We start from the raw sequence: 27,835 nt of genomic DNA on the forward strand, positions 1-27,835 counted from the left end.
AGACTCATTAGAATAAAATGAATCATTACTATATTATGGACAACGAAACATATAGCTGAACTAATGCAGATATATATATTTTTTTAAAATCTTTAAGAATAAGAATATTTGACAAATTTAAAACGTGCCCATATGATAGGAGACAGCAAAGTAGTCCAGTAAATCATTTCACATACAGTGATGAAACAAATGCATTTATTCATTTACAAATGTTTGCAACATGAGAACACAGTTTTTATTACTATAAATAAAGAACATTCTTAGAAAAATCACAGGACCTGGTGTCCCAGAATGAATAGGATTGACATTCAATTTTGTAGCTGTTTTAATGCCACAACACACCAATATACCTTATACTGTACACAGATCAGGCATAACATTATGATCACTGACAGGTGAAGTGAGTAACACTGATGATCTCCTCATCATGGCACCTGTTAGTGGGATATATTAGGCAGCAAGTGAACATTTTGACCTCAAAGTTGATGTGTTAGAAGCAGGAAAAATGGGCAAGCGTAAGGATTTGCACCATTTTGACAAGGACCACATTGTGATGGCTAGATGACTGGATCAGGGCATCTCCAAAACTGCAGCTCTTGTGGGGTGTTCCCGGTCTGCAGTGGTCAGTATCTATCAAAAGTATCCTTTAAGTCCTGTAAGTTGCGAGATGGGGCCTTCAGGACTTAAAGGATCTGCTGCTAACATCTTGGTGCCAGATACCACAGCACACCTTCAGGGATCTAGTGGAGTCCCTGCCTCGATGAGTCAGGACTGTTTTGGCAGCAAAAGGGGGACCAACACAATATTAGGCAGGTGGTCATAATGCTATGCCTGATCGGTGACTATTTTAGACCACATTAAGCTGTGACTGATCCAACTCACAGGTAATAAGGTAATGCCATCATTATCAGCACTCTCTTGAACTCAGGTGTATGCATATGACCTTATCTACCCAAAATAAACATATAATAATGATAAAAAATAAAATTGTCCTACACTTTGGTAAATGCTTTTTTTTTTTTTTTTTTAAATCTGCATCCTCAGTAAGCTTTTAAGGCAACAGAGTTACAACGCTGACTGATTCATGCTGAGCTGTTTTCTAAAAACAGGCCTGTATGTTCTCATGCAACATGCACCGGTGTGAGTAGAACAAATGTCTGACAATAAGGCCGTATTCTAGAGCCATTGACAAAAATGATATGTAAAATCGCCGATCATGACAGTACAGGGAAATTAAAAATAGCAAACCTCACATGTGCTCACGTCACCGGAGTGATTGTGAAAGAAATGTGAAAGCATGACATCTATATTCTAGTGAAATCCAAATCTGCTTCTTTCTAGCCTGGTGATCTAAGCCTCAGTCGTAGTAAACGTTCTGTTATGCCCTATAGAGAAATGGTTACACAGTGCTTTCAGTTCATGGACACACAGTCGATTGTAATAGAAAGATAAAGCAGGATGTAAAGTGATACGCAACACGTCCAGTACCGTTGACACATACACACATACACTAATATCAAACACTGTGACAAACATAAAAAGTGGAACTTCACAGTACACATTTCTTGCTCTCTTATCCAAAGATTAAACTTATTTTTAGACAAAAGAGGCAATATTTTGCAGTACAAAACATTCAGTCTCATTCTCTCTCTCTCTCTCTCTCTCTCTCACACACACACACACACACAAAGAGACGTTTCTCAAATTTTTGTGCAGCCATTAAAATGTTTGGCTTTGTTTTACTCTGGTTTGTGGCTTAAGAATTTTCCACAAAAGTCTTTTTTTCCCCAAGATAATACTTACAAACTCAACACTGAACTGTAATGCCATGTACAAACTGTCCAATAAATAACAAATAGTGCCAGTTGCCAGTAGTGTTTTCTATTCTTCAAGGATACTGGGAAAATTGTCCGGTATGCTGGAGATTGTTCACTAAATTAAAATTCCCAACGTTATTCTGAAAATAAATGTGCTGGTAGGTTTTGCTCCAAATTGGTGAAGGATTTAAGTGGTGCGCATTGCCAAGGCTTGTTCGAGTTCTTGTCTCCGTTGTTGGATCTGGTTTTGAAAAAGAAAAGAAAAATAATAAAAAATAAAAAAAATATTTCAGAACACTGTAATAAGAATTAAGTTGATAATTATGGCAAATAAATAAATAAATAAATAAATAAACAAACAAACAAACAAACAAATCAATAAATTCACAAACAAAACATAATAGTGAAAGAAAAAAAAAAAATAATCATACAAAAAACAAATAATTATACACATACACACAAACAAACAAATAAACGAAATGAACTGTGATTAAAGGAGAATACATTTTTGGATTGATGTAACATAGCAGCACTGAATGCTTCTTCCTCATGTTGTCTCAGGGAGTTTTTCCTTAACACTGTTGTCTCTCAGGTTTGCTATTATGAATCTACATCTAGATCTACTGTTAAAACGGCTGTAAAAATAAGACTGAACCGAACTGAATTAAATCAAATTGAATTTCCACTGTTTTGGCTATGCAGTGGAACTAGAAATGTAAAGTAGTGCTATTCAATTCGATTATATTTACACAGAGCTGTTGACAATGGACATTGTCACAAAGCAGCTTTAAAGAAATATTATATTATTATATTACATTTATACCTTTTGAGCAAGCCAAAGGAGACTGTTACAAGGGAAAAACTCCCTGAGACGATATTAGAAAGAATCTTCAGAGGAAAGGAAACCATCCTAAGTGACACCAGACAGTGTGATTAGAAATAATTCCCCTCTATATCTGTGTAGTGTATGGTGAAAAAAGCGCATGAAAGCATGAAGTCGGTTTACATTTAACGCTTCACTGATGGAGACTTGAGTGCAAAACTGTTGGTGTAAATTGCAATCTAAAGCTATTTTCATGTTTTCTAAGTGATACCATGCACAGCAATCTGGGGAAGTGGTGGTAGCCAAGCTGCTAATTTTGGGCAATTGAGCAAGGCCCTTAACCCTCTCTGGTCCAGGGGCATTGCATCATAGCTGACCCTGTGCTCTGACCCCAACTTCCTCAGCTGGGATATGGGAAGAAAAGAATTCCACTGTGCTGTAATAAAGGATTCTTGCCCTCAGTTCTTCTTCAGTTTCATGTATGATAATGTACTGTACATTCCAGGATATTAGTCTTGGGAATTGTGTTATATGAAAATGATTGTTTCTATAAAAACAGAACGTTATGCATAAAAAATATAACATTCATGACACGTCGCTCACATGTCAGTGTGTAGCACCTTTACCTTGAGTGCAAGTATTCACTCACCTTGCAGTAAAAGTATCGACTCACAGCTTCTTGAGACCAGGGCTGGTTATAAAACTCTGCTCTTCTTTCCTCCTCTGGGTTTCCCACCACATCAGTCATTAGCTATACACAATTACAGTTTTATTAGCGATTATTACAATTTGACAGTTGATCACATTCAGAAGGTTTATATGAATTATAACAAGCCTAAAATGAATGAAAAGGAAAATAAGAGTAGGCTAAATGAACAAAAGTATATTTTTGAATGTTTTTGCAAATGAGAAAAAAAAAGCATTTTTATGCTAGTTCACTTGTCAACCCACATCAGTTTATTTTAAAACCTCAACAGAAACAGATTAGTGTGAACCTTTACTTTCCCACAATAATCCCTATTTAAGACATTATCATTAAAAACATTTCTTAAAATTACATTTCATTCAAATTCGGAACTTTATAACGAAAGACAATGTGTGTATATGGTCCCATAGGCTGTAATCAGAACAGCGTTCTTACCTTCAGGTCTCGGTTTTGTGAACAGATCCAGTCCTGAATGTAGCCCTTGGGATCTCTGGAGAAGCTGAGCATGAAATCTCTCTGGATCTTCAGCTGGTTGATGGATTCGATCGTCTCATGGATCTGAGCAGACCACGGAAACGTGTGTCAAAATGTTGAATAGTTCAAGAGTAAATCACGTCCGTGGACACCGTTAGTGACATTGAGAGGTCTTATAGAAAATCCGAGAACAGTTATTAAACCACATACAGTTATAATGCGACACATTCTTGTTTCTGATCGGTCAGAGGATGATGTTGAGCAGTTCTGACAGAATTGTTGGTGGTACTTACTGATCTCATTTTAATATACTATCAACAACATGGACATTTAACTGTAGATAACATACAAAACATTGTTCTATTATAAATAAAATGGTTAGTGTTACTAAATACCTGTGGTATTAAGAGATTAAGATTTTAGGACATGGGTTAGGGTTAGGTTTAGTTTATTTGAAAATCATCATCATGTCCCAGTGTTTTATTCCTCACCAATCAGCACCATTTGATATTACAGCTCTTGCTAGGTTTTCCGACCTTGTTGTCTAGTGATGCAATCTCCTGCTGATTCGCCGTGGAGAGCAGAAAACCATTCATTTGGGTCTTTAAAGGATCGTCCACCTCGACATCTATGTCATAACAGGCTGTCTTCTTGTGGTCATTGGGGTCCACACTGTTAAAGAAATATATAATATCTTAACTGTAAAAAATATGCAATGAAAACTCTGCAGGTTTCAGTTTAGTACCTGATGACATGGTTGATCACAATGGGGTCAGGGGGCAGCAGCAGGTTAGTGAGCCGTTGAGGAATCTCACTGAACTTCAGACGCGGGCAGTCGAAGATCTGCAACATGAACAGAAGCACTTCAAAATCAGGCCATGTTTAGAAATGGTAACATCAGTTTTATCGTCAGTTCAAGCACATGTCAATGATGCATGTGGCCACAGCTCATTTGTAGCATAAATTCTAATGTGCTCCAGCAGCCAGATTTTATTTATTTTTTCAAGTGCAGTTGGGCCTAATGTTTCTTAAAAGGTAATGAAGCAGTAGTGGAAGCAAAATAATGACTTGAGTATGAACCGAAAAGTATTACATAGAATATTAACTACTGAAATAGCAGTATAATGCAGAAATGTGCATTCAAATCCCTGAGGGCTCCAATATCATGAATTTAATTTTATAGTAAGTGTAGCAGCATTAGTTAGACACAAGTAAGACACAAGATGACATCCATACATTTGTTAATTTGTGCTTCCTTACTGGACAAATGACACAACGAGTTTATATAAGCACTCTTTCAACGGTTCATGAAATGTCTTCCATATAAAGTCACTGTGGCAGACACTAATAGTTCTGTGCCATGTTTGCTCGGAGGAAAAGTTGCTTCTGAATAAATGTCACATACATACCGATCAGGCATAACATTATGAACAGTGACAGGTGAAGTGAGTAACACTGATCATCTCCTCATCATGGCACCTGTTAGTGGGTGGGATATGTGTAAGGATTTGACAAGGGCCAAATTGTGATGGCTAGACGACTGGATCAGATCATCTCCAAAACTGCAGCTCTTGTGGGGTGTTCCCCGTCTGCAGTGGTCAGTATCTATCAAAAGTGGTCCAAGAAAGGAACAGTGGTGAACCAGTGACAGGGTCATGGGCGGCCAAGGCTCATTGATGCATGTGAAGGCTGGCCCGTGTGATCCGATCCAACAGACAAGCTACTGTTGCACAAAAAGTTAATGCTGGTTCTGATAGAAAGGTGTCAGAATACACAGTGCATCGCAGTTTGTTGCGTATGGGGCTATCCCTAGTCAGGGGTGCCCAGGTGGTCATAATGTTATGCCTGGTCGGTGTACATTACAGCACAGTGAAATTCTTTCTTCTCATCTTCCATCGCGAAATGCTTTGAACCTGACCTTCCGATCAACAACCCAAAGCCTTAACTGTCTGAGCCACCACTGCACAGTCTGGACTCCAGCTTCCAGCTGTTTCAGATTTTCTGTCCCCTCACCCTCTGAATATTCTGCAATGGCCATAATAGTTTCATAATAATTCTCATGAGATTAAATAACCACAACTGTCTTTTGACATACATTGTGCACATGTTTGCTGTTGCTCTCGATGAAAAAGTATTCATGGTTCCAGCACTTTTGAAATCGTCTCTTCATACTGTGAACTTTGCTCCTTTTTTATGCAGCCATGAGATACTATCATTCAGGAAATTCATTCGGGGGAGAGAAAAAAAAAGGATGGTGTTTTATCTGCTGCCTCAGAGAAACTACAGGCCAAGTAACATCTGTCCACATCTGCCCACGGTCTGCTTTTGATCTAGATTTTGGAGACCCTTTGGTATAATGCTATAGTTCTCCAGACAGAACATTAGTGGGGGTCAAAGTGCACATTGGGATAAATCATAAAGCTACGAACTGCATTACAGTGTACTCAAGAGAAGCATAAGAATGTATCAAAGCAAAAGATGGCTTAACAGACACAATATATGCTGTAATACATTTAAGAACACGGATAATTATGCTGTCATTTTTTCAAGACACTAAGTGTTAAAGGTGCTGAAGTACCTGCTGGAAATACTTGTCACAGCTAATATATTCCTTTTCGTGGGAGTCCTGCAGCTTGTTAGTCTTGACATACTGCCACAGGGCCTGGATGATGCAGGAGCGCGTCTGTGTGTGGATGCCCAGCAGGCGAGCAAGCCGAGGGTCCAGCTTAAACTGAGGCGGCTTGAGGAAGGAGAAAACACAGTCACCGAACAAGACCAGCACTAAATCATGCAGCAGTATAGCACGTGGTTTTCATTTCAACACAACTTTATTCCTACTTCACAAAGTGAATTTTTCTTCTTAGACTTTGCGACTGTGAATTTGACTGCAAAGAAAAAAAAAACGTTACTGGGACTGGGAGCAAACTTGAGGCCAGAAACTGACAGACTTGCTATCAGAGCAGCAGTCAGCCATTAAAAACTGCACATTCACTGCACATTAAAAACCATCAACACTTAAGTTAATGATGTGCCCATTACAATTCAGTTCCGTTCTTGCATAAGTCGAGATTTCCAAGTATTACAAGCCTTTAGCTTGAAAATTACTTTTGTGAAAAACTTTGCAGCAACCCAAGATTTCAAGCACCTCATTCATACGTTTGATTTTTCGAGATTAACCTTTAAATTCTTTAAATTTCCTATCCGCCATAAGCTCTGAATGTCTTAAATCATATACCCTGATACTGAAAGTATGTTCTGATAATGGATACCTGGGGCATTACTTAGAAGTCAGTTCTCTTAATGCTCCACATTTTTGGGTAGATGGTACATACACACTGTAGCATGAAGTCAGCCATCTTCTAAAGTACAGTATAAAGGTGAGGTTTTGAAGGCAGGGTCACCTGTCAGTATAGCAAGGGCCAGTATTTTACTACACAATTGTAGCCTCACTGATGAACCTCAAATTTATTTACTGCATTCTGTGAGCATTTAGAAATACCTGACTTTCCTCTGAGAAATCGTGACAATCCAAAATGAACTGCTAATTGGCCAGATTAATATTTAAGTATAACAAATCACAGGTTCACCAGATTCATTTAATTTTAATCTAATTTATATGTTGGAGTATGTTTATATATTTCTCGGTATCTGTGGCAAGATCATGTGATGTGCAGGGCCCGATGGGTTGTGTAGTCTTGCACCATTCAGCACTACACTAACACAGCCCTGGAAGTGATTTATGATAATGCTGACTGTCTGTTCCTACAAAACTATTAGTATCAATCTGTATTAGCAAACCTAGATGATACTGAATGGTGAGTAATGTATACTATCATCCAGTAGTAGATTACTGGCTCACACCTGGTAATCGAGCATGAGGAGTAACGTGCACCGCACGTTCACGTCTCCAGGCCTCTTCACCTGGAAGCCATCCGTCTCCTGGGTTGTGGGAGTGCGATGCCACTGTTGGAGCAAAGAGAGTACAAGACACAAAGAATTATACACACAACCCCGTCAAAAGTATTGGAACGCCCAACGCCATTCTTTTTCGTTTGGGATCAATCAGAATTTAAATTTTCGTTGTGCTGATATTTACATCTTGCTGTATGAAACAACTCAGAGCATGGCACCTTCAGTGGCAGATTTTTTTAATTTGAGGTGAGCAAAAGTATTGTTGAAGTATATTACAATAAACTTAATATTTGGCTGCATTTGCTTGCGATAACTGCATCAAGCATCATATAAATTGACATCATGCGGAATGATGCTTTTCCAGGTTTTTCAAAGCCTCTTTTTGTTGTTGTTTATAGGGGGAGAAATGCTTCTCATTTGGGTTAAGCTCTGTTGATTGATTTATCCAGTCTAAAACCTTTGTTGTGTTGGCAGCGTGTTTTTCGGTCATTGTCTTGCTGCATGATGAAGTTCCCTACAAATTAGACTGAATGTATTTCTCTGGAAATAAGCAGACAGAATGTTTCTGTAGACTTCTGAATTCATTCTGCAGTTACCATCATGTTACATCATCAATAACGATTAGTGATCCCCTTCCAGAAGCAGCCAAGCAAACCCAAGCCACGACACTACCACCACCATGCAGGAGCTTACATGTTCTGGATCATGAGCAGATCCTTTCTTTCTCCACACTTTAGCCTTTCCATCACTTTGGTAGAGGTTAATCTTGGTTCCAGATCTTCTCTTTGTATTTCTTTGCAAATTCTAATCTCTCTTATGATTCTAACTGCTGATGAGGGTTTACATCTAGTGATATGATCTCTATATTCCTGCTCTCAAGGTCCTCTTCATACTGTGGATTGTGATATTTCCTGTCTTGGGGAAGTTTGTTTTGGTGTCTCTGACTATTCTTTTGAGTTATTCTTCACAGCTCTCACAATGTTTCTGTCATCAACCTCGATTGCTTTCCTTGGACAACATGTTATAATTCAAATACTGTGAATGTCTGTGGATCTAGTTAACAGATACCATGATTAATATAATGGCTTTTGATGATATGCTGTTTGTCCAGCGTTCAAGTGAAACTCTTTAATACCAAGGACATGTTTTTGCCGAATCTATGACTACCTGTGGCATGATGTATAGTGGTCCCACAATTATAATGCCAGTGACTCATAGCTAAACTCACTTAGCGTTGTTGGACGCAGGATGATCTTTCAAGGCCTCTCTAGGCAGGTAAATCACTGTTTTATTACTCACCTCAGTCTGGTATGTGGTTTGATAAAAACCTGCAGGCACCAAGGACAGTTTGAAGTGCCGTGAATACACACACACACACACATACACACACACACACAGAAAAAAAACAAACTTTTTTCCCCCACAAAACCGTGGCATCGTCTAAGTAAAGAAATGGGTTTAAAAGCATTGTAACAGGGAAATGAAGACTTCTTCCAGGGAAGCATATTGTCCAGACTATAAACTATCAGCTATCTGTAAATATTAAAACATCCATAAATATAAAGTAAAAGTGCATTAACAGCACCAGTGACACAGGGTTTCTCCTTCTTAAGTCATTAAATACTGCACTGACTCATGCCACAATGCTATAAACCTCACACAATGAGCAAAACATCTGAAGGAATATGAATATGTATATCATTTATACAAGATTTCAAAACAGTGCAAAAAAGAACATCCAATACATCACATTTTCCTGAGAGACTAAAAAGCCACATTACTAATGTCTAGCCGACTTGTTTGTTCTTCTGCCTGTGTGTCTCTGACTTTTCAGCCGCCTGTCTGCAGATCTATGTATCTCACTTATGTTCCAAATATACACATGTAATTGATTCACCATTGCTACTTACATATTTTGTATAGTGTTTTTATTTTTTTTTGCATATTATTATTTTCTTTATCTGGTGACTGGAGGTTATCCGGGACGTGTATAAGTAAGTTAGGAGTGGAAGTGGAATGTAACACACATTATCTGTAATATGTGACATATTATAAGAAAAATATTACATGTTACATAAAACTGCAATTCAATAGGCTTGAGATTATTAAAAAAAAAAAGAGGAAAGAAATGAAAAAGAGAGAGAAACTGAGTTTCTCCACTGCTCCAAAGTGTCATGGGCAATGGTTTATGTAATGGTTTATTGCTATGGAAACACTCTAACAACTTTTCAAGACGCAATGCCGTGAATGTTTCTCGATCCAGTGACTTTATCTTGCTCCAAAAAGCTCATTGTGCCCGTGTTCAAAAGTCTGTTTTCTTGCTGAAACCCGAGTGCAGAGCTGCGTGTATAAAGATTTGTAGAGAGCAAGACTTGCAACCTACAAGATCCTAAAGTGTACAAATCATCTACTATAGAGGCAGATACTGGGTTGAGATTATTAATGAACCCAGAAGAAGATTCTCTCCCCATTATAGTACTGCTGCTAAGCTAAGAAGGGGGAATGTTAATACAGGAAGTCAGAAATCCTCTTCATGAGCTCACAGATGCACACATGCCAAGAAATGGCATAAGAGCTGTGAGTTTTGCTGTTTTCTATTGAGTTTTTGGAAATACCAAAAAGGAGCTTGGTTAAGATTGAGTCTCTCGGGTCTAACTACATTAAACTACATTTAATCTAGTCCTTTGTGCTACAACACAGTCTTACAAATGGGGTAACTCTTAGAGGCATCAACTGTCTGATCTCAGAGCATCTATTTACTCAGGAAAGGCAACATTACCAAGCATCATCTGCCTCTTTATTGATTTTTGTCGAGGGTGAAATTGCTCCTAGTATGATTAGTAATGATTTGCGAAACATTAAACATGCATTTCTTATATATTTATTTATTTATTTATTTTTATAAATGCCAGCATCAAGGCCATAGCCATAGTTATGCAGGAATGAAGAAAAGATGGATTCTAACCTCAACTAAGTGGTTATCAGGTCCATATAGGTCTTTATCCAGCTCAATAACCAAGCTCTTGAAGAACGAAGAAAACTTCCTCTTTTGCTTTCCAGGCTAATAATGAGGGGAAAAAAATATAGTATGCATTTCAGCATATATATTTATACACACACTTATACACACGCTCTTAAAAAATCAGCAGATTGCTCATCATGCACATCAGTAATGCACAATGCAGAAATAGGGAAAAAAATGTCCTTTACAGAGACCATGCAAACGAATAAAAGAAAAAAATAAAAAATAAAAAAACAGATAAAAAAAAAAACCATACTGCTTGTTCTCTTTCAAATTTCTCCAAGGCTAAAAAACACTGAAGCAGTCTCAATGGTGTTTTCAATACCCAATGTCATATCAGCCCTTTCACATCAGCCACATAAAAAAAAAAAAGCCTGAATAATTCATCCGTACAGAACAACATGCAAATAAATGACTGTATAAATGAGTGTAGCAAACATAACTGAAACATCCAGTATAAACACCAAAGTATGGTGTAAAAATCAAAAATGCGGAGGTTTTATGTGAGGTTTGGTTTCCACTCACATCATCCAGCAGCTTGCCTTCTACTCTTAGCTCCCAAGATGCAATGCTGCCCTCGGAGTCCTCGGAGTCAGGTTTAGCCGGGTTAAACGTGTTGGAGATGTACAGTCGGAGCTTCCTCTTTTGCTGTAGGAAGTTGAGAGTGCTTATAAAGGGAATATTAATCCAGGTTCCTCGATTGAGTGATAATGAAAAGTAATATTGTGTAACATTTACATTTCTACAGCATTTGGTAGTCGATCTTATCCAGAGTGAATTACATTAACTCATTTTTCTTTATACAGCTGATCAGCCTTGAGCCTTGCACAAGAGCCCAGCGGTAGCAGCAGCTCGGCCATGCTGAGATTTAACCTCACGACTTTCCAATCAGAAATCTAATGTCTTATCCTCACTGCAAACACAATTAATTCATCCGCATACAATCTAAAACAAATCAAATCTGACAAAGTAGACCTGGTTACACAACTGCACTTTTTTAGACCATAAAGTACACAGTTACAGAAATCTATTATTTTATAAACACTCTATCCAGTGTCACCCAGACGAGTCTGGATCCTCTCTGGGTTTCTTCCTCATATTGTCCCAGGGAGTTTTTTTCTTTCCACCATCACCTCTGACTTGATCATTAGGGATAAACTTACATTTAAAATGTATATCAGGAATGTAGATTTTTCTGTAAAGCTACTTCGTGACCATTGTTAAAAGCTCTACAGAAATAAAACTAAATAAAAATCATAATTAATGTGTTTCTAATTACTACACCAACAACCGGGTAAATGTCAACTATATGTACACTCCTAATTCTAGCTCTCAGAACTCATCAGATCAGTGCAGTCCTCACTGTTACCTAATAACGACTTAAAGTGCAGAGGTAATTGTCCATCAAAAGTGTCTGACACACGCTGCATCTACTTCAGTTAACAATTTTAACATTTTACTTACAGAACTAGTAGCAGCTGTATTGGTAAAAAAAAATCTCTAAGATATTTCAGCACTTGCTTTGCTTAGGGAAAAATATAAAATGTATAGTTTATATCCTGAATTGAAGCTGCTTTGTTGTTAAAAGTGTTATACAAATAAAATAAAAGTGAATCGAATTGGAATCTTTAAAATCTCAAGCATGTCAGTGATAATCATCACGCACCTTCATTGGTCGCTTGAGGGCCTCCTGAATATCCACCCGCTTCCTCATAATCGTTTGGTCCAGTTTGCGCTCAAAAGCCAAAAGGTCCATGTACGCCTGTGACTCGGGCACCAGCTCACGGATCTAATGGCATGAAGTGACAAATGAATGAGTGATGGAGATGATGACAGAGGCCATTAATATCTCATTGCCCTAACTGCAGCATGTTATGAATATATCCTTTTATTATCCCTCTCGAATGACTCTAACTGCTTTCGAAAACAGATCGGGTGAAGTTCTCTGGAGGTGACATTTCTTATTACTCTCCCCGTAATTAACTAATCAACTAAGTGCTGTTAGCGGAACCTACCAGACACTGAAACCGAGCCAAAAAAAAAAAAAAAAATAATAATGCCCTTTCCTTACACAGAGGAACAATCCTTGTTATTCAACACGTTCAAGATTTTTCATTGTGTTGCATCATTCAGAAGCACAATAAACCCACAGCGTCTAGTGCTCTTGGTAAAGATAAAAATAAAGTGTAAAGAAGACAGAATATGCATTCTAAATAACCACGGGACCAAAATCATCCTGTCATTCATTTTTCAGTAATAGTACTATGCCAGAGATGCACATTTCCCAGCTTTCGGTGTGGCATTTTATTTACTGTGCCACCTCTACCTGAGCTCTCAGCGCACCATTTACACACCCCAAAAACTCAAAACCTCACAGACTGCTGAAGGCAGGAGAGCTGCTTTTGTTACAGCACACATTCCTGCATTGGACCCCAAATTCCCTCCCTTCCAGCGGATTTACCTGCTCCGTTGACTTGGCGCATATTAAAAAAACAAACAAACAAAAACAATTCAAGACACAGACAAAAAAAGAGAAAGAATAACCACAGTGATGCACCTCACCCTCTGAGGGAGAATCTTGTCTGCCATTTTCCTTCTCTTGGCACTACGGATGGGGGAAAAAAGGGACAGAAAGAAAGAGGGAGAGAGAGAAAGAGAAAGAGAGAGAGAGAGAGAGAGAAAAAAGCATGTTACTATGGTGACTGATAGCAGAGTCCACAGGCCATCTGCTGAATAACTGGGACCCGTCCAGAATTGTTCCAGCTGTGCATGTGTGTGTGTGTTTGTGAAAGAGAGAGAGAGAGAGAGAGAGAGAGAGTACGAGTGTGTTTTTGTGAAAGAGAGAGAGAGAGAGAAACAGAGAGAGAGATTGGAAGGATGAAAAGTAGAAAGGTGTAAGGAAGTGAGATATTGAGAGCAATTCTGGAGATTTGAGAGGTGTTCGTTCATATCCTTGCAAATGTGTGCATCCACTGAAACTCATGCAGATACAATATGATGCTGAATTCGCAAGGAGCGACTGAAGCAAAGCCAATTTGTCCTCTCTTTATACTCTCTCCTGCAGGAAGCTTTTTCTTAATTTATTTTTCACACTTTTGATCCAGAGCAAAAGCCGTGGATCTCTGTTGGGTTTTTTTTTTTTTTTATACAATACACATTACAGGAAGCTGTTCAATTAATTTAAGGCTTTCTGTATGCATAACAAAAAAGCTGCACACTGAAACATGCTAATATTACTGGATTGACATCTCATTGGGAGCTTAATTCAAAGGTTATATTGCAAGAAAAAGTGGCAAACTGGGTCTTTCACTTGGTCTTTTCAGAGCTAACAGGCTTTTAGTAATCTGGCAGAACAGATAACCAACATCATGTCCCAGTGTGGTCGTTATCTCCTGACCTTTAACCATATAGAGCACCTATGTCATGTGTCTTGTCCTGGTTCACATTAGGAAATGATGATGAACCCCCTGATTACCAACTCTCAGCATTTTTATTAGACTATGCATCAAACAGTGGTTCGGTGACTCACTGAAACACTGAAGCAGTGTTATTATCCCACTCTTATTGATATATTTTTTCTCCATACATTTATTATTCTCTACACCAGAGGTCCACTGCTATTTCAACAGTTCACAAAAACATGAATTTATGTCAGTTATTTACCTGAAGTCATCTCGGAGAGAAAGGAAAGAGGTTTTTTACAGACATTTAGACACATTTTCTCTAGTCTGATCAAAGAACACAACAAGTGATGGTGAAGGAAGAGTGTTTAAAGAAGACAGGACACATGATTGGAAACATGATGAAATAAAACACAACTACTTTAAACTGAGTAGGGTTGTGGTGCCACAAAAACAGCCTTGGTGTGATGGCATTATATAGAAATATCATATTTTTGTGAGAAAAGGAGAAACAGGAAGAAAAACCTATAAGGACAATGATCCAGAGAGTAACTCAAGCTCAGGATCAAACCTCCCGGGACCCTGGGAGGTCGCTACCCACAGCACATCCTTCATTTGGACCAGTATGTGGCTTACTGGTCCAGTTTACCACTTCTTTCTTCACGCCACAGCATAACACACAACCCCCATAAACAACAAGCCCCACTTTTACAACCCTAAACTCCTACAGTATCAGTGGGAAACATACTGGTCCCCTGATGGCGGAAATGTGTGTCTACAATCATTTACCCCTGGGTATAGATAAACTTTCCCATAGCCCTTCACTCCCACCCCAGACCACAGAGCTCCTCTGGGACAGGCTGAATGGGCTGCAGAGGTTGGGAACCATAAAGAAAAGGGATGTGGAATTAGTGTGGATGGATGATAGCTCCATAAGAAAACCAGGCAGCTAAAATTCTAGGTAAAGACTGTATGTGAGATGAAGAAGAATAAAGGAACCTTTTAGGGAAGTAGGAACCTCCAGCAGATGCAGTCAATCGGCTATGTTTGTGCACTAAAGAAGACCATGCAACTGGCATCCATGGCTAAGTCAAGGGCAGGTGTATATTATATCTAACATGCATACTAGGAGATTGTGTTCATTCTCTTAAAAACAATTGTTTGTGACTGAGAGCATTTTTGGGGAGTGGAAGAAGAATAGTAGAGTATCAACCTCACTCCATATGGTACTATCAGGAGTGCATACATGCATGGGGACCATATAATGCTAGTAATGCTATCATCTACTAAGCAAAGTGAAAATCAACCACAAACTCAGTCTAACATGCAGCATAGTCAACCGCCTACTTGGATCCAATTGCTGGCTCAGACTGGACCTCTCGTAAGTCCAGTGGTCTTGCAGAAACCTCATTGGCTCCTTGGAATCCCAGTGGTTTCCTATAGGTTGAAATTTAGTGACTCTAATTAAATATATTAAATAGTAAAACTCTTTCTTTATATATAAGTTCCAAGTCCAAAACTGCAAAGTAATTTACACAGACAGGAGAAGGTGTTTATGGTACGACAAAGGATTATTTCAAATCCTAAAAAGTATATTCAACAATGTAAGTATGCTTTTAATCAGGACCTATGTAGAGTTCCTCATGCTCTACGGAACACTATGCTCTATGAATGTTTAAGCAAACATCTTGCTATCCTTCAGGCTAACAGCAGGACTGAGCTGAGTGAGCTACATGTGATGGGATATACTGCTTCAGGAGATCAGCAAGATATACCCCAGCCAAACCACTGAAAGCTTTAAACTTCATAAAGAGGACATTGTAGTCAGTGTGGGACTTGTATAATAACAGAATATTGAGCCAGTGCAGCTAGGAAAAAAATGTGATTATGTTCCTGACTTCAGTATTCTGAACTAATGTATTTAAAGAGGTTAGAAAAAATATTTTTCTCATATACTCATAGACTTTACATTTGAATGCAATGATAAACCAGCTTCTACCAGTGTTTTAAACGTCAGCATTTGGTTTTACAGAAAAGCTATAGGACAAGCAGTCACTGAAAGAGCAGGTAATGACTAGATATAACCTTGGACATGAATGTATAAGGTTCAGGGTATAATATGTGCTACACAGTGAAGGCATGTCTTCATTGGAGAGTCTCAGGCTTACACCACTTGCTCTCAAAAGGACTTTGACTGGTCTGGGTGTTAATTCTGTTGAGTTTTTCTCCTTGACTACTGTAATCAAAAATAAAATACTAGAGTTAAAACAGGATTTGTGGGAAAAAAAAAGAGGTGTAATGTTTTAACACACAAACGTTAGCAGTACAAAAACTTGGTAGACAGACATGCTGAGCATGACAAATACTGAAGAACACAGAAATTAGTCACAAACAGATGATGGTGGAATTTAAAGGCAAATTTTAGCCTTAATATTTAATGTACTATAATTAAATGGCACCCACAATACTAGATCCACTTGCTGTTTCCATTAAAGCACTAATGCTCATTCTGGTCACTAGATGGTGCAGGAATAGAAGAGGACACATGGAGGTTAATAACAAATAAGGCTACAGATCATCATAAAATTGTGAAAGCTGCCATCATACTACCAGACCTCTTGCTCTTTTCATGTCAGGATAAAAGCTGATGATAACTAACCCTCTTCTGAACCTCAGATTCAAAAAAAGACAAGACACTTTTCTTCATTCTGAGCATGGAGTCTACTCATGTTGTGTTGTGTAGATTCAGGAAGTGAATGGTACTCACTTTCTAGGCCGGTTCTGAACAGACGGGGCTTGCACTGGTGGAGTGGTGGTGGGCCGTTTGCGATTTGGGTCCAGGGTGGGGTTGGGCATTCCCGGACGAATTGGGGGTGTTCCTCCATACGGGGGGCCGGGTGGACCCATAGGGGCACCTTGATGGGGCATCCGTGCCCCTGAGGTCATACCTGGACGCTGTGGGGACAGAAACAACAAGTCATTAAGAGAGAGAGAGAGAGCGCTATCTATGAACTACCAATGCATGTACATATGTTATTTGAATATGAAATTGCTGAACAGTGTAAGAAATATAAAACAAGGAGGGCGTCGAAGATCTTAATATAGAAGAAGTTTATTGCAGTGTAGCAGTGACAAAATACATGAAGTACTTTGGGTTCATCGCAGCCAAAAAGAACACAGGACAAATCCTGCTCAAACATTTTATACAGTGTTTCCTGTTTGAAATTTAAGTGAGTTTCACCATTTGTTATAAAACCAAATGGTCGGGTGATACGATCATCTAGACGGATGTTTTTAAATGGCAATCACGTTCACGTACACATTGGCTTGGTATATTTAATAATGCTGCTTTAAGCCAATGTGAAAATACTATACAGAAAAAAAATTAAACATGCACTACGGCGCAAAAGTTTGGGACCACTTGCATATTTCAGCTTGATTTCAGCTACGGAGGAAGACTCCATCAGCCATTCCATCTTGTGGGAGATGCTCCAGGAAGCATGGGGTGAAATCTCATCAGATTATCTTGAAAAATTGACCGCTAGAATGCCCAGGCTGTAAAGGTGGTTTTTTTGATTGAAGAAAACATTCATCATTTCCATCAAAATCATTATTTCTAACTCTGACATGTCAGCATGTCCTGTTCTTTTGCTATATTTTCTATTCAGACTAATTTCATTTGTGTTTCCTTGGAAAACAATACAATTTTTGAGTGATCCCAAACTTTTGAGCGGTAGTGTATTTCTGTATGATATGTAAGCCTTTTTGGGAATCAGCTCTTTCTGATGAGCACGGTGGTGTGGGTTGAGGCACTCTGTAATTTCTTACAGCATTCAATCATGTATGCTTGCTACAATGGAATATACGTGCACATATACACAGCACACTGTAGAGCTCTACAGTTTCAGTGTAGTTTCACTGGTGTCCTGTGAGAGCTGTGGAGTGCAGACATGTATTGCCCTTCCGCTGTGGAGCACTGATCTAGGCCATGGCCTCACACACCTGTGCTTGTCATTTCAGAAACAACAGCTGCAGCAAGACTGAAGCAGGATCACACTACAGCTTAAGCAAAGTCAGACTGGTGACACCAACCAACCGTACAGCGACGCTACTGTTTCATAGTCTGATTAGCTCAGTAAATGTTTTGAGTATATTTACAGTCATACATATTTTTACAGCAAGGGAAGCTGTAACCATACAAGAAACTCTGTGAGACACTTTTCCCCTAGTGTTTATGATACGTTACTCCATATATTTGATTCACACGTCCAAAGAAACAATAATAAATACATAAAGAATCTTGGATTGATGCTAATCTGATCAAATTATAATACAGTGTAATAAATTTACTACCAATACATTCAATACAACATATTGTGTGTTCATTTTGTTTTGTTATAAGAACAAGGAATAAGTATTGTAGGCCAAAACCTAAAATCTGTGTAACATTTGGATGTGATGGAGGATACAAGTGCACAAACTTGATATAATCTTTATTACAGCTAATGTAGCTAGAATATGATGCAAGGGTTGAGACACAGGCAGCTTGATCACATAGGAAAACATGAACATGAGTCAATGCAGACAAACAGACTAACACAGAACAGGTGAACGCACACAGTCAGGGAACAGACCATTGAAAGGATGCGGGTGGAGATGGAAACTAAACAGAATTAGGAATTAAAAACACTCGTACATTTGTGTAGTTTTCTAATCAGCCAGTCATGTGGCAACACAAAAATCATGCAAATACAGATCAAGAGCTTCGGTTAATGTTCAGATCAATCCTGAGACTGGATGTCAGTACCAGGTGGGCTGGTTTGTGTTTTTCAGAAACTGCTGATCTCCTGGAAATTTCACACACCACAGTTTCTAGAGTTTACACAGCATGGTGCGAAAAACCAGACCAGTCTGGTCATTCTCCTCTGACGTCTCTCATCACCAAGGTGTTTCACACACAGGATGATTTTTGTTTTTCGCACCATTTTCAATACAACCCCTCTGGTACTAACAACCACAGCTAAAATCACTCTCTGATTGATTGGCATCTACATGATTCATGCATTGCACTCGCTGATTATATAATTGTATGAATAAGCAGGTCTATCTATCTACCTATTTATCTATACAACCATATACATAGATAGACAGACAGACAGACAGACAGACAGACAGACAGACAGACAGACAGACAGACAGACAGATAGATAGATAGATAGATAGATAGATAGATAGATAGATAGATAGATAGATAGATAGAGATTTCGCCCTAATCCCTAAACTACTCATAGATATATACCTGGATTAGGGTGATATCTTTAGATAGATAGACAGACAGACAGATATTTCTCCCTAATCTACTCATAGATATATACCTGTATTGGGGTGATTTCTTTAGATAGATAGATAGATAGATAGATAGATAGATAGATAGATAGATAGATAGATAGATAGATAGATAGATAGATAGATAGATAGATAGATAGATAGATAGATAGATAGATAGATAGATAGATAGATAGATAGATAGATAGATAGAGATTTCTCCCTAATCCCTTCATTCATATTTTGAATGAGCTTTATCCTGGTCAGGGTCTCATTCATGTCTGTCATTTTGCAGCAGATTCTTTCATCAAATTCACTGTCACCAAATCTACAAATCCTCAACATTCCTGTGCTTTAAAGTTAATCTTTACTCATCCTGAAAGATGGCTTTGGTTTGGAAAGACTACATTCTTCCTTCAGCCAAAAAGCTAGCAGAGTTTTATTGTTTTTTTTACAGTGAATTATAGAAGAGCCATTACTGGTCCCATTTCTTCCTGATTTCTGAAAAGTCACCTACACAAAAACTGAATACAAAATACTGAATGGCTAAATTAGTCACGTATGACTCATACAGCATCTCAAAGTCACTGCAACTCACAGGATGTCAAGAGAAGCTGTGAAAACGTTAGGAACCGGAGCCAAAGCTCACAGCTCCTGTGCTCTCCATAGTGCACCTCTGCCAGACCTGGTGGAGTGACCCTCCCGTCCTGACCCGTTCACCCTTCCCAAAGTAGGCTGAACCCCAGGCATTCCTGGGTCAATCCAATCCCACTGCCTGCGGGAGGGCAAGGAGCAATGGGACATGAACATGTGGACACAGCATGAAGTGGCAACAACTCTCAAGGTCGCAGCAGAAGTTTGAGGCACCGAGGGAGGTTTGGGGCGGGCATCAGGAACAGCACCGGGCTACCACTGAAGGCTCATTACAGAAATAGAACTAATGATGAAGCACCACTAACACATACCACGCTTTTCTGCTTTTCAGTAAACAGGAACCAACTCGAACAGGAAAGTCAATAATTGCTGCAAGTTTAGATTTCTAACAAGTAGAGTATGTATATCCTATGCTGTTGTAGTGATCTAGGTTATTTTATTTCTAATCATTCATCTTGAACCCAATACATTATCATTAATATACAAAAAGCATACAAAAATCTATGTGGATAAATCTTAACATCACTTCACTAAACAGACCTTTTAGAGTTATTTCCAATCTATGGCACCGTGACATACCAAAACATTAAACCGCATTATCTATTATACGATATAGGGTTTTTTTCTGGCAGCATAACACTGACGAAAAAAGGGCGTGTCCCAATCAGAGCTCTAGCTCCCTAGGTCATATGAATCAGTATATCGTGCACGCTGGTTAGGGCACTGCTAAGGACCCTGACTCACTACATGTTGGGACACTGACGCAATTTCTGGTGACATTCTCATTTCCTCATCGGTCACTAAAAACCCAAACATTAAATATTTAAGTTTTATCTCTCATATAAATGTGTTAGCTTAATCACATATGTCTCTCTCATGGCACTTCAAGCAGGACAATAGGCAAGCTAGTGGGCTTTTTAAACCAAACACTTAAACAAAGCGTATAAAGATAAAGTTAAAAATCAAGTCATTATTTGAGAACTACAACAATAACAAGCTGCTTATATTTGTAGATAAAGTTGGCTGGGAGGTTTTTTTAAAAACTATGACATTATTTCCAGTTAGAAAATATAATAAGGCTTGATGCTCCCTGGTTTTTGTGGTGCATTGTGGGAGCGAACATTCCAGTGCACTTGAAGGATTTTGCAATTAAGAGCCGGGGGAGAGGGAGAGAGAGAGAGAGGGAGAGAGAGAGAGAGAGAGGGAGAGAGAGAGAGAGAGAGGGAGAGAGAGAGAGAGAGAGAGAGAGAGAGAGAGAGAGAGAACACTTAAAATGTCCAACTCCCTGATCAGTGCCCTGACTCCGGAACTAGGGGCTGATTGAGACACTGCCTGAGTATGATTTTAATATGCTCAAGAAGATATTTCTTAACACTGAATAGGAGGAAAACCATAAACTAAAAAACAGATAATTAATGATAATTTTATGATTTCAATTCAGTGTTATAAAACCACTTCACAACACCCTGGATATCCCAGAAAACTGCACTGACGTATAATTGATCATGATATAAATTTTATTTCTTCGCGTTTCCCACATCTCAGCATACACCCAGACAAAATGAAACAGAAAGACTTCATCTTAAAGCAAACCAGCGTCATGACTGATTTTACGCGGTAAAAGAAAGCTGGAAGTCTAAAGCACTCGTCCGATCAAATAGTTATAAGAAAAAGCCAGTCCTAGTCGTGTTTGCATTTGTGGCTCTCACAGGACGGCACATCATTTGAGAATGGATATTTGCACTCACATTTTCACACACACGGCCTCTTACCAAACTAAATCAAGGTCTTAAGAAGTACGAACCTGGCACAGCAGTGAGAGTGACAGCAAGGCACTCACAAAGACGTGAAGATCTCCCTGTCGTCAAGCCGCGGCTATGCTTATACTGAAAAGCTTTTGTAATCTTCGGAATTTCTTTTTGTCGACAAGGTACGCGTGTGTGAGCGTCATATACTGATGTATCTTTTGGATGGAAGGGCGAAAAGTATGAAAGAATACATAACTTTATCTACTGTGAAGAAACTGGCTGTTTAGCGGTTTAATATGGTTCTGGGATGGTGGAATATAATGGTGCTTCTGACAGTCACAGATATATCTAGCTGGTCATGTATGAAACAAAAGGAAAGGATGTTTCAGCAAAATTAATGATTAATGATGGCAGAGAACAAAATTCCAACACATTACAAACAGCATTACAACAGAATCTGCACAAGCATGAAAATGCTAACGCGACTGACTTCCACGCTCACGTACAGACGACTGCAAATCCACAATTAAATCAGCATTTCCTAAATAGCACTGAAATCTGACTACACTTTTTTTTTTATTATGCTGCCACAAAAGTAGTCAGATTGCCCAATGATTCATCGAACGCTGGTGCGGGCAGCATGATTGTAAGCCGGGCGAGAACTCTCAGTGGAAAAGTTTATGCTCGGAGCAGACTAAACAGAGGAGGTGCAGTCTGCCGGGCGAAACCAGAAACCTCTCTGTGCAGCAGCGCTGAGGCCTGGCTCACTCGCTACTAATATCTAGTCCTGGCTGAACTTTCCCCATGCAATTTATTCACTTTTCAGATCCTACGCTTTCTCCGACGGCTGGTGCAGAGAAATGATTCCAATGAAATTAGAGATTCATTTAGGGGGAAAAAAGTGAAGGGAAAAAAAAAACCCCCAAACAAACCCACAAACCAAAGATAATGTGTAATGCTGGAATTTTACAGCTGGCTTCAGTTCACTGTAATAAGGTTGGTACTGCAGGAGAGTTTTTGAGACCCAGCACAAAAAATACGACACAAATCGCTAAGATTTAACAATCAGTTTTTGATTGAAATGATAGAAAACAACATGCTGATGAACTACACAGACTTTAGTGTCAGTGCCGGACAATACAACATTAATTAGCATAATACTGGCTTCTGTAACTGAATCAGTTTCTGCGCACTTCTCCACCACTTCATCACAGTGACCTGCACCAGCAGCTGTCCCTCACTACCCCGTCTCCTCCTCCTCCTCCTCATCATCATCATCATCTCTCAATAAAATTAGCAATGAAACCTCTGCATTGCAATGCTGCCAGTACTGTGCCTGTCTCCAGAATGCATTCACATGCAGCATGCTCACACACACACACACACACACACACACGGTCTAAGCTGGCTGGCTCACCACTCCATGGACGAGAAACTCGAACAGTTTACTCTTGGTGGCTTTGCGAGCGCCACCAGCAGAATCCTCCGTGGCCATTGTGCAGAAGCCCCCCTTGTTCTTCACCCCCCCACGATTGTTCTTTTGTTGTCTGTATTACTAGCTTCTTCTCCCCGTCCGCCTCCCCTTCTATCCGCTCCACATTCGCTCTCCTCCAAAAGAGAGCGCTCCCGCCCTCCTTCACTCTCCCGCTCTGTCTCTCTTCTCCTCTCTTCTCCCAAATGTTCCCCCTCTCTCTCTCTCTCTCTCTCTCTCTCTCACTCTCAAAGCATGTTAGCGTGTGGCCAAAGTCCAGCCTACTGTTCCACTCTCTCTCTTTCCCTCCCTCTTACCCTGCCTACTTTCCTCATTTTTATCATAGCTCCTTCTCACATTCTCAGTGGATAGAGAAGGAGAGAGAAAGAGAGAGATAGAGAGAGAGAGAGAAAGAGAAAGAGACAGAAAGAGACTGGGGGACTGACAAGTGGGCTGTTGCTGGCCGAAAACATGAGACTACTACAGCCTCGTGTATCTGTCTTCATTATGGAGTGAATGATTCAGTACTGTCATGATTGCAGATTTTTATTAGTCATTAATCCTCTGTGTTCTCTATGAAATGAGTTTTAGTGTCCAGCAGCTCTATAATGATATCAACGCTAGCGTGCGGTGTTTAAATAAAAACCTTAACGCTTTGTCTTCAAAATCCAGACAAAAATTTCCGTACTTTTTCGTCCCTACTTCTTCAGTTTGTTTTACAGTATATATAAATGCTGGCAAATGAAAAGCGAATCCAACCCGAAGTGTCTAATGGTGTTGAAATTTGTCTTCTCAGCTGCCTGCTGAGCTATTCCTCCAAAACCTTTCCTTAACAGTTCAACCAGGATGAAATCTGATGAACGCCATAGCCTATGATTTGATTTTCATTCTCATCAACCCAATTCAGTTAGCCCTTGTACCTTGGGCCAAAATTAAAACGCTTCCTCACACCATCTTTCTGTATATGGCACGGATAATATTACTAACTATAACACATAATACTGAAATGGCAGGATGCTAAAATAAAATGCAACATATACACTGTGCTGCTTTTGCCAGGCTAACCCTAACCCATGTATTAAACTACCAGAAAATCCAAATGTGGTGTGGGGCTGGATGCAAGCAATTGCATGAGATGAGATCAAGGTACATGTGTGTTTAAGGGAGAGAGAGAGAGAGAGAGAGAGAGAGAGAAACAGGATGGTAGTTTTCTACTGATATACCAATCATTACATATTTAGCTACAAAAAAAATGACCAGCTATAGTGTATCTGCGGGTAATAACATTCCCGGCATGAAATACAATAAGTGTTAGGAGAGCTGCAAACAGGGAATATCTCATTACTCCTTTTCTATTTCTGAGAAACCAGAAGCACAGCACAAAGATGAGTCAATAAATCAATAGAGGCAGAAAAATCAAATGTTGCAAAGAGGAACATGAGTGTGCCAGGAGTATGAGTGTGCCAGAGACCCCCTTACAGGGCCCCCATAAACCCATACACTAGAGTGGCGATGTCCCATTCATTCAGAGCACAGAGGGGTGCTGGAGGGGGGAACCCAGCTTTCACAAAGACCTCGACCGTGTCTGAGGCCTGCCGAGAGCTGACACGCTGCATTTCACTGCATTAATGCATCTTTTCAGATTGAACTGTTTCAGACGCAGGTGATGTGACGTCAGCTTCTCTTTACTGTTTCTCCTAAACCTGATGATAATAAGTGGTAGCTACAGGGGTCTACTGACAGACAGCAAACAGCGCTCATGAATGAAAATTCACAGTTTACTACTACCTGTTCAACAGCACCACCATGTGGAAAAGCTTTGAAAAGGCTATTTTTCATACAAAAAAATAAAGAATCTTCAACACAACGTCTTCAATTTACACACTCAAGTTGTCGTTTCATTTAAAGGCGCATTTATCAGAATCCGTTTCAGCATAATTGTATTAGTAATCAATCAGCTTGATGGGTTTTACACTACCCTTTAGTCAGTGTGTACACCTGAGATGAGGAATACATTCAGGCATCATTTATTTTTGTTTGAGTGTTCAGAAACAGGGCAGCACAGTGGCTTAGTGGTTAGCGCTGTTGCCTCACAGTAAGGAGGTCCTGGGTCTGAATCCCAGGTTTGAACAGGCAGGGGGCTTTCTGTGTGGTGTGCATGTTCTCCCTGTGTAGGTTGCTTCCCACAGTCCAAAACCATGTACATTAGGTTGATTGGTAATTCTAAATTGCCAATAGGTGTGGTTGTCTGTGATGGACTGGTGACCTGTCCAGGGTGTACCTCTGCCTTTTGCCCAATGTGCTGGGATAGGCTCCAGCAGACCCCCGTGACCCTAATTAGGAATAAAGCAGGAATGGACGGATGGATAATCAGACTCAGTCCAGTGCTCTTATCACTGTTTATTTTCCTACTGTATAAAAGCATATGCGGAAGAAATTATTCCTCTTAACCAATCACACTTTGACAAATCATTTCCTACATTTGTTTATTCATGAATGACCATTTATAGTTATATTTAATATTGTGGAAACTCCACCAGATGAGTTATTTCCTGTTATTACTCACATCGCTCATTCACCAGCCCTCCTCTCATCTCTCTCTCTCTCTCTCTCTCTCTCTCTCTTTCAATGAGCTTGTCATGTTATCAAGATACCGCAAAGCCTTTTTAAATGGACTGTTACGAAGTGCTGACACTAGAGTCATCTTATAAATGTTAAATATATGGATATAGAACTCTGTGCCATATTTAATACAGACATTTTTAAAAAAAATTATATTTATTAACAACACATATCCACCCCTATTTTAGAAGGCTTAACTTAGTGGAACGTCCACATTCCGGCCAAGTCGCAGTAAAGTAGCTGTTACTATAGAAATGATAAGGTATTGGATAAGGAGCGCTGTGATGTAAGCCTGAGATTTGCTCTGAAGCTGGAACTACTGTCAGAGATGCAGTTATGGAAAACTAATCAACATCTTCTGACCTTGTGTAAGATTTAAACAGCGCTGAAGTATAAGCCTGTGCTGTGAAATTGGTTACTGATCCTAATTATTACTCTCTCTAGCAGCGCATTTGTCTGAAACGTCCTGCAGAAGCCTGAATACAGGAAGAAACATTTCCACTGCATTTTATATTCACAGAAAATGATTTAGTATTATAACAAACATCGTCGTAGATCATCTAAATTTTAGGAAAAGTTATTTATTCTTAATTTATCCATTCTGGCTGTTAGAGTGGATTTCCTTTATTACACAATTTTGACTGTATAGTACACAGTTATAGAAGGGAAATGATTTATAATCACATTACCTAGTGTCACCCAGATGAGGATGGTTCCTCTCAAGATATCTTCTAAGAAAGGTTGGAGCATCTTCTAATATCATTTAAGCTGGATTTTCTTTGTGACCCTCACCTCTGATTTTGCTCATTATAGGAATAAACTTAAGTGTAATAATTTATGTCTTGGGTTTACGTCCATTGGTAAAAGCTATAGAAATAAAATTGAACAAAATTTCTGTTATGGTACACCAGGTAAACAGAAACAGAGAAATAGCAAGTTTATTTCAGGTTAAATGAACGCTGATAAAAAGTGAATGTTGTAAACATGATCATGTTAAAGTCCAATGAATCTACGACGTGATTTCCATCAGGACCTGAATCCTCAGCCACAAGTTTTGGCGCACAGTGAATTTCTGCCATGCAAACTTACACTTACAAAACACATAGCTCCTGTTTTCATTTTTATAATAAACTTGCTTTCTGTAAATTCAGTACAAAGTGGACCATCCTGAGAGTCGGGCTGCTTCTCTACATCATAAACAATAACATGCTGTGTGATTAATAATGATAGGAGGTGTGTGAGGAAAAAAAACAATCAGCGTTATACAGATGTGTTGTCGGTGTCTCAGGTAACACCTGGATGAAGATGAAGACGTGCAGCAGTTCTGAGGATACAGAAACGTTTTCTACATCGCAGCAGAGGCCTATAGGAGTGAGTGTGTGTGTGTGTGTGTGTGTGTGTGTGTGTGTATGCCGTCGTGACTATATTTCAGCAAAGCTCGGATAGAGAGAAAGCGCAGGGTTTTGGAAAGGGAGGGTGATGGTTAGAATGGATGCAGATGTTTTGTGCTCCTACCTTTCTTTCCATCGTGGTAAGTTTGAGATGCACTCTCTAGTCTGGTGTCCGTCTCCGGCAACTTCTTTCTTGCCTGCTTTCAGACGGATTGTCGGCGGCTCCCTCCTTCTTCTCCTCCTCCTCCTCCTCCTCCTGCTGCTCCTCAGGGAGGTAAAGCTGTGTGGATGGTGGGATGGGATGCTGATGAGGAAGGCCCTGTGTGGAGGAGAGCGGCGTGCGGTGCGGCAGAATAGATGCGCATGCGCAAATGAGCGCACGGTTTAAGGGACCGTCGTCAAACTACCGTCATGTATGGTGACGAAGGTGCGGGCTACTGCTTATCTTTTGCTCTGCTGCCCATTATTG

At 39.5% G+C, this 27,835-nt stretch overlaps 1 protein-coding gene across 4 annotated transcripts; it reads right to left on the minus strand.

Annotated features, from left to right (window-relative positions):
- Positions 1–181: 181 nt before the first annotated feature.
- On the minus strand, positions 182–27,819 carry smarcd3a (SWI/SNF related, matrix associated, actin dependent regulator of chromatin, subfamily d, member 3a). Of its 4 annotated transcripts, none has more exons than XM_058393913.1 (14): positions 27,491–27,819; positions 16,923–17,110; positions 15,503–15,592; positions 13,317–13,359; positions 12,421–12,543; positions 11,280–11,402; positions 10,698–10,793; positions 7,682–7,783; positions 6,399–6,560; positions 4,566–4,663; positions 4,357–4,492; positions 3,782–3,904; positions 3,290–3,391; positions 182–2,058 (listed from the first exon to the last, which is right to left on the minus strand). In XM_058393913.1, exons 1-14 carry the CDS (start codon positions 27,500–27,502, stop codon positions 2,005–2,007), a joined length of 1,452 nt encoding a protein of 483 aa, XP_058249896.1. In that variant the 5' UTR covers positions 27,503–27,819; the 3' UTR covers positions 182–2,004. The 4 variants fall into 4 exon arrangements, with proteins under 4 accessions (XP_058249896.1, XP_058249894.1, XP_058249895.1 ...); XM_058393911.1 differs by lacking the exon at positions 27,491–27,819 and adding an exon at positions 23,300–23,562; XM_058393912.1 differs by lacking the exon at positions 27,491–27,819 and adding an exon at positions 17,581–18,286.
- Between the last annotated feature and the right edge of the window lie 16 nt (positions 27,820–27,835).

The sequence above is a fragment of the Hemibagrus wyckioides genome, linkage group LG07 (genome assembly GCF_019097595.1).
Source record: "Hemibagrus wyckioides isolate EC202008001 linkage group LG07, SWU_Hwy_1.0, whole genome shotgun sequence".
Taxonomy (NCBI): domain Eukaryota; kingdom Metazoa; phylum Chordata; class Actinopteri; order Siluriformes; family Bagridae; genus Hemibagrus; species Hemibagrus wyckioides.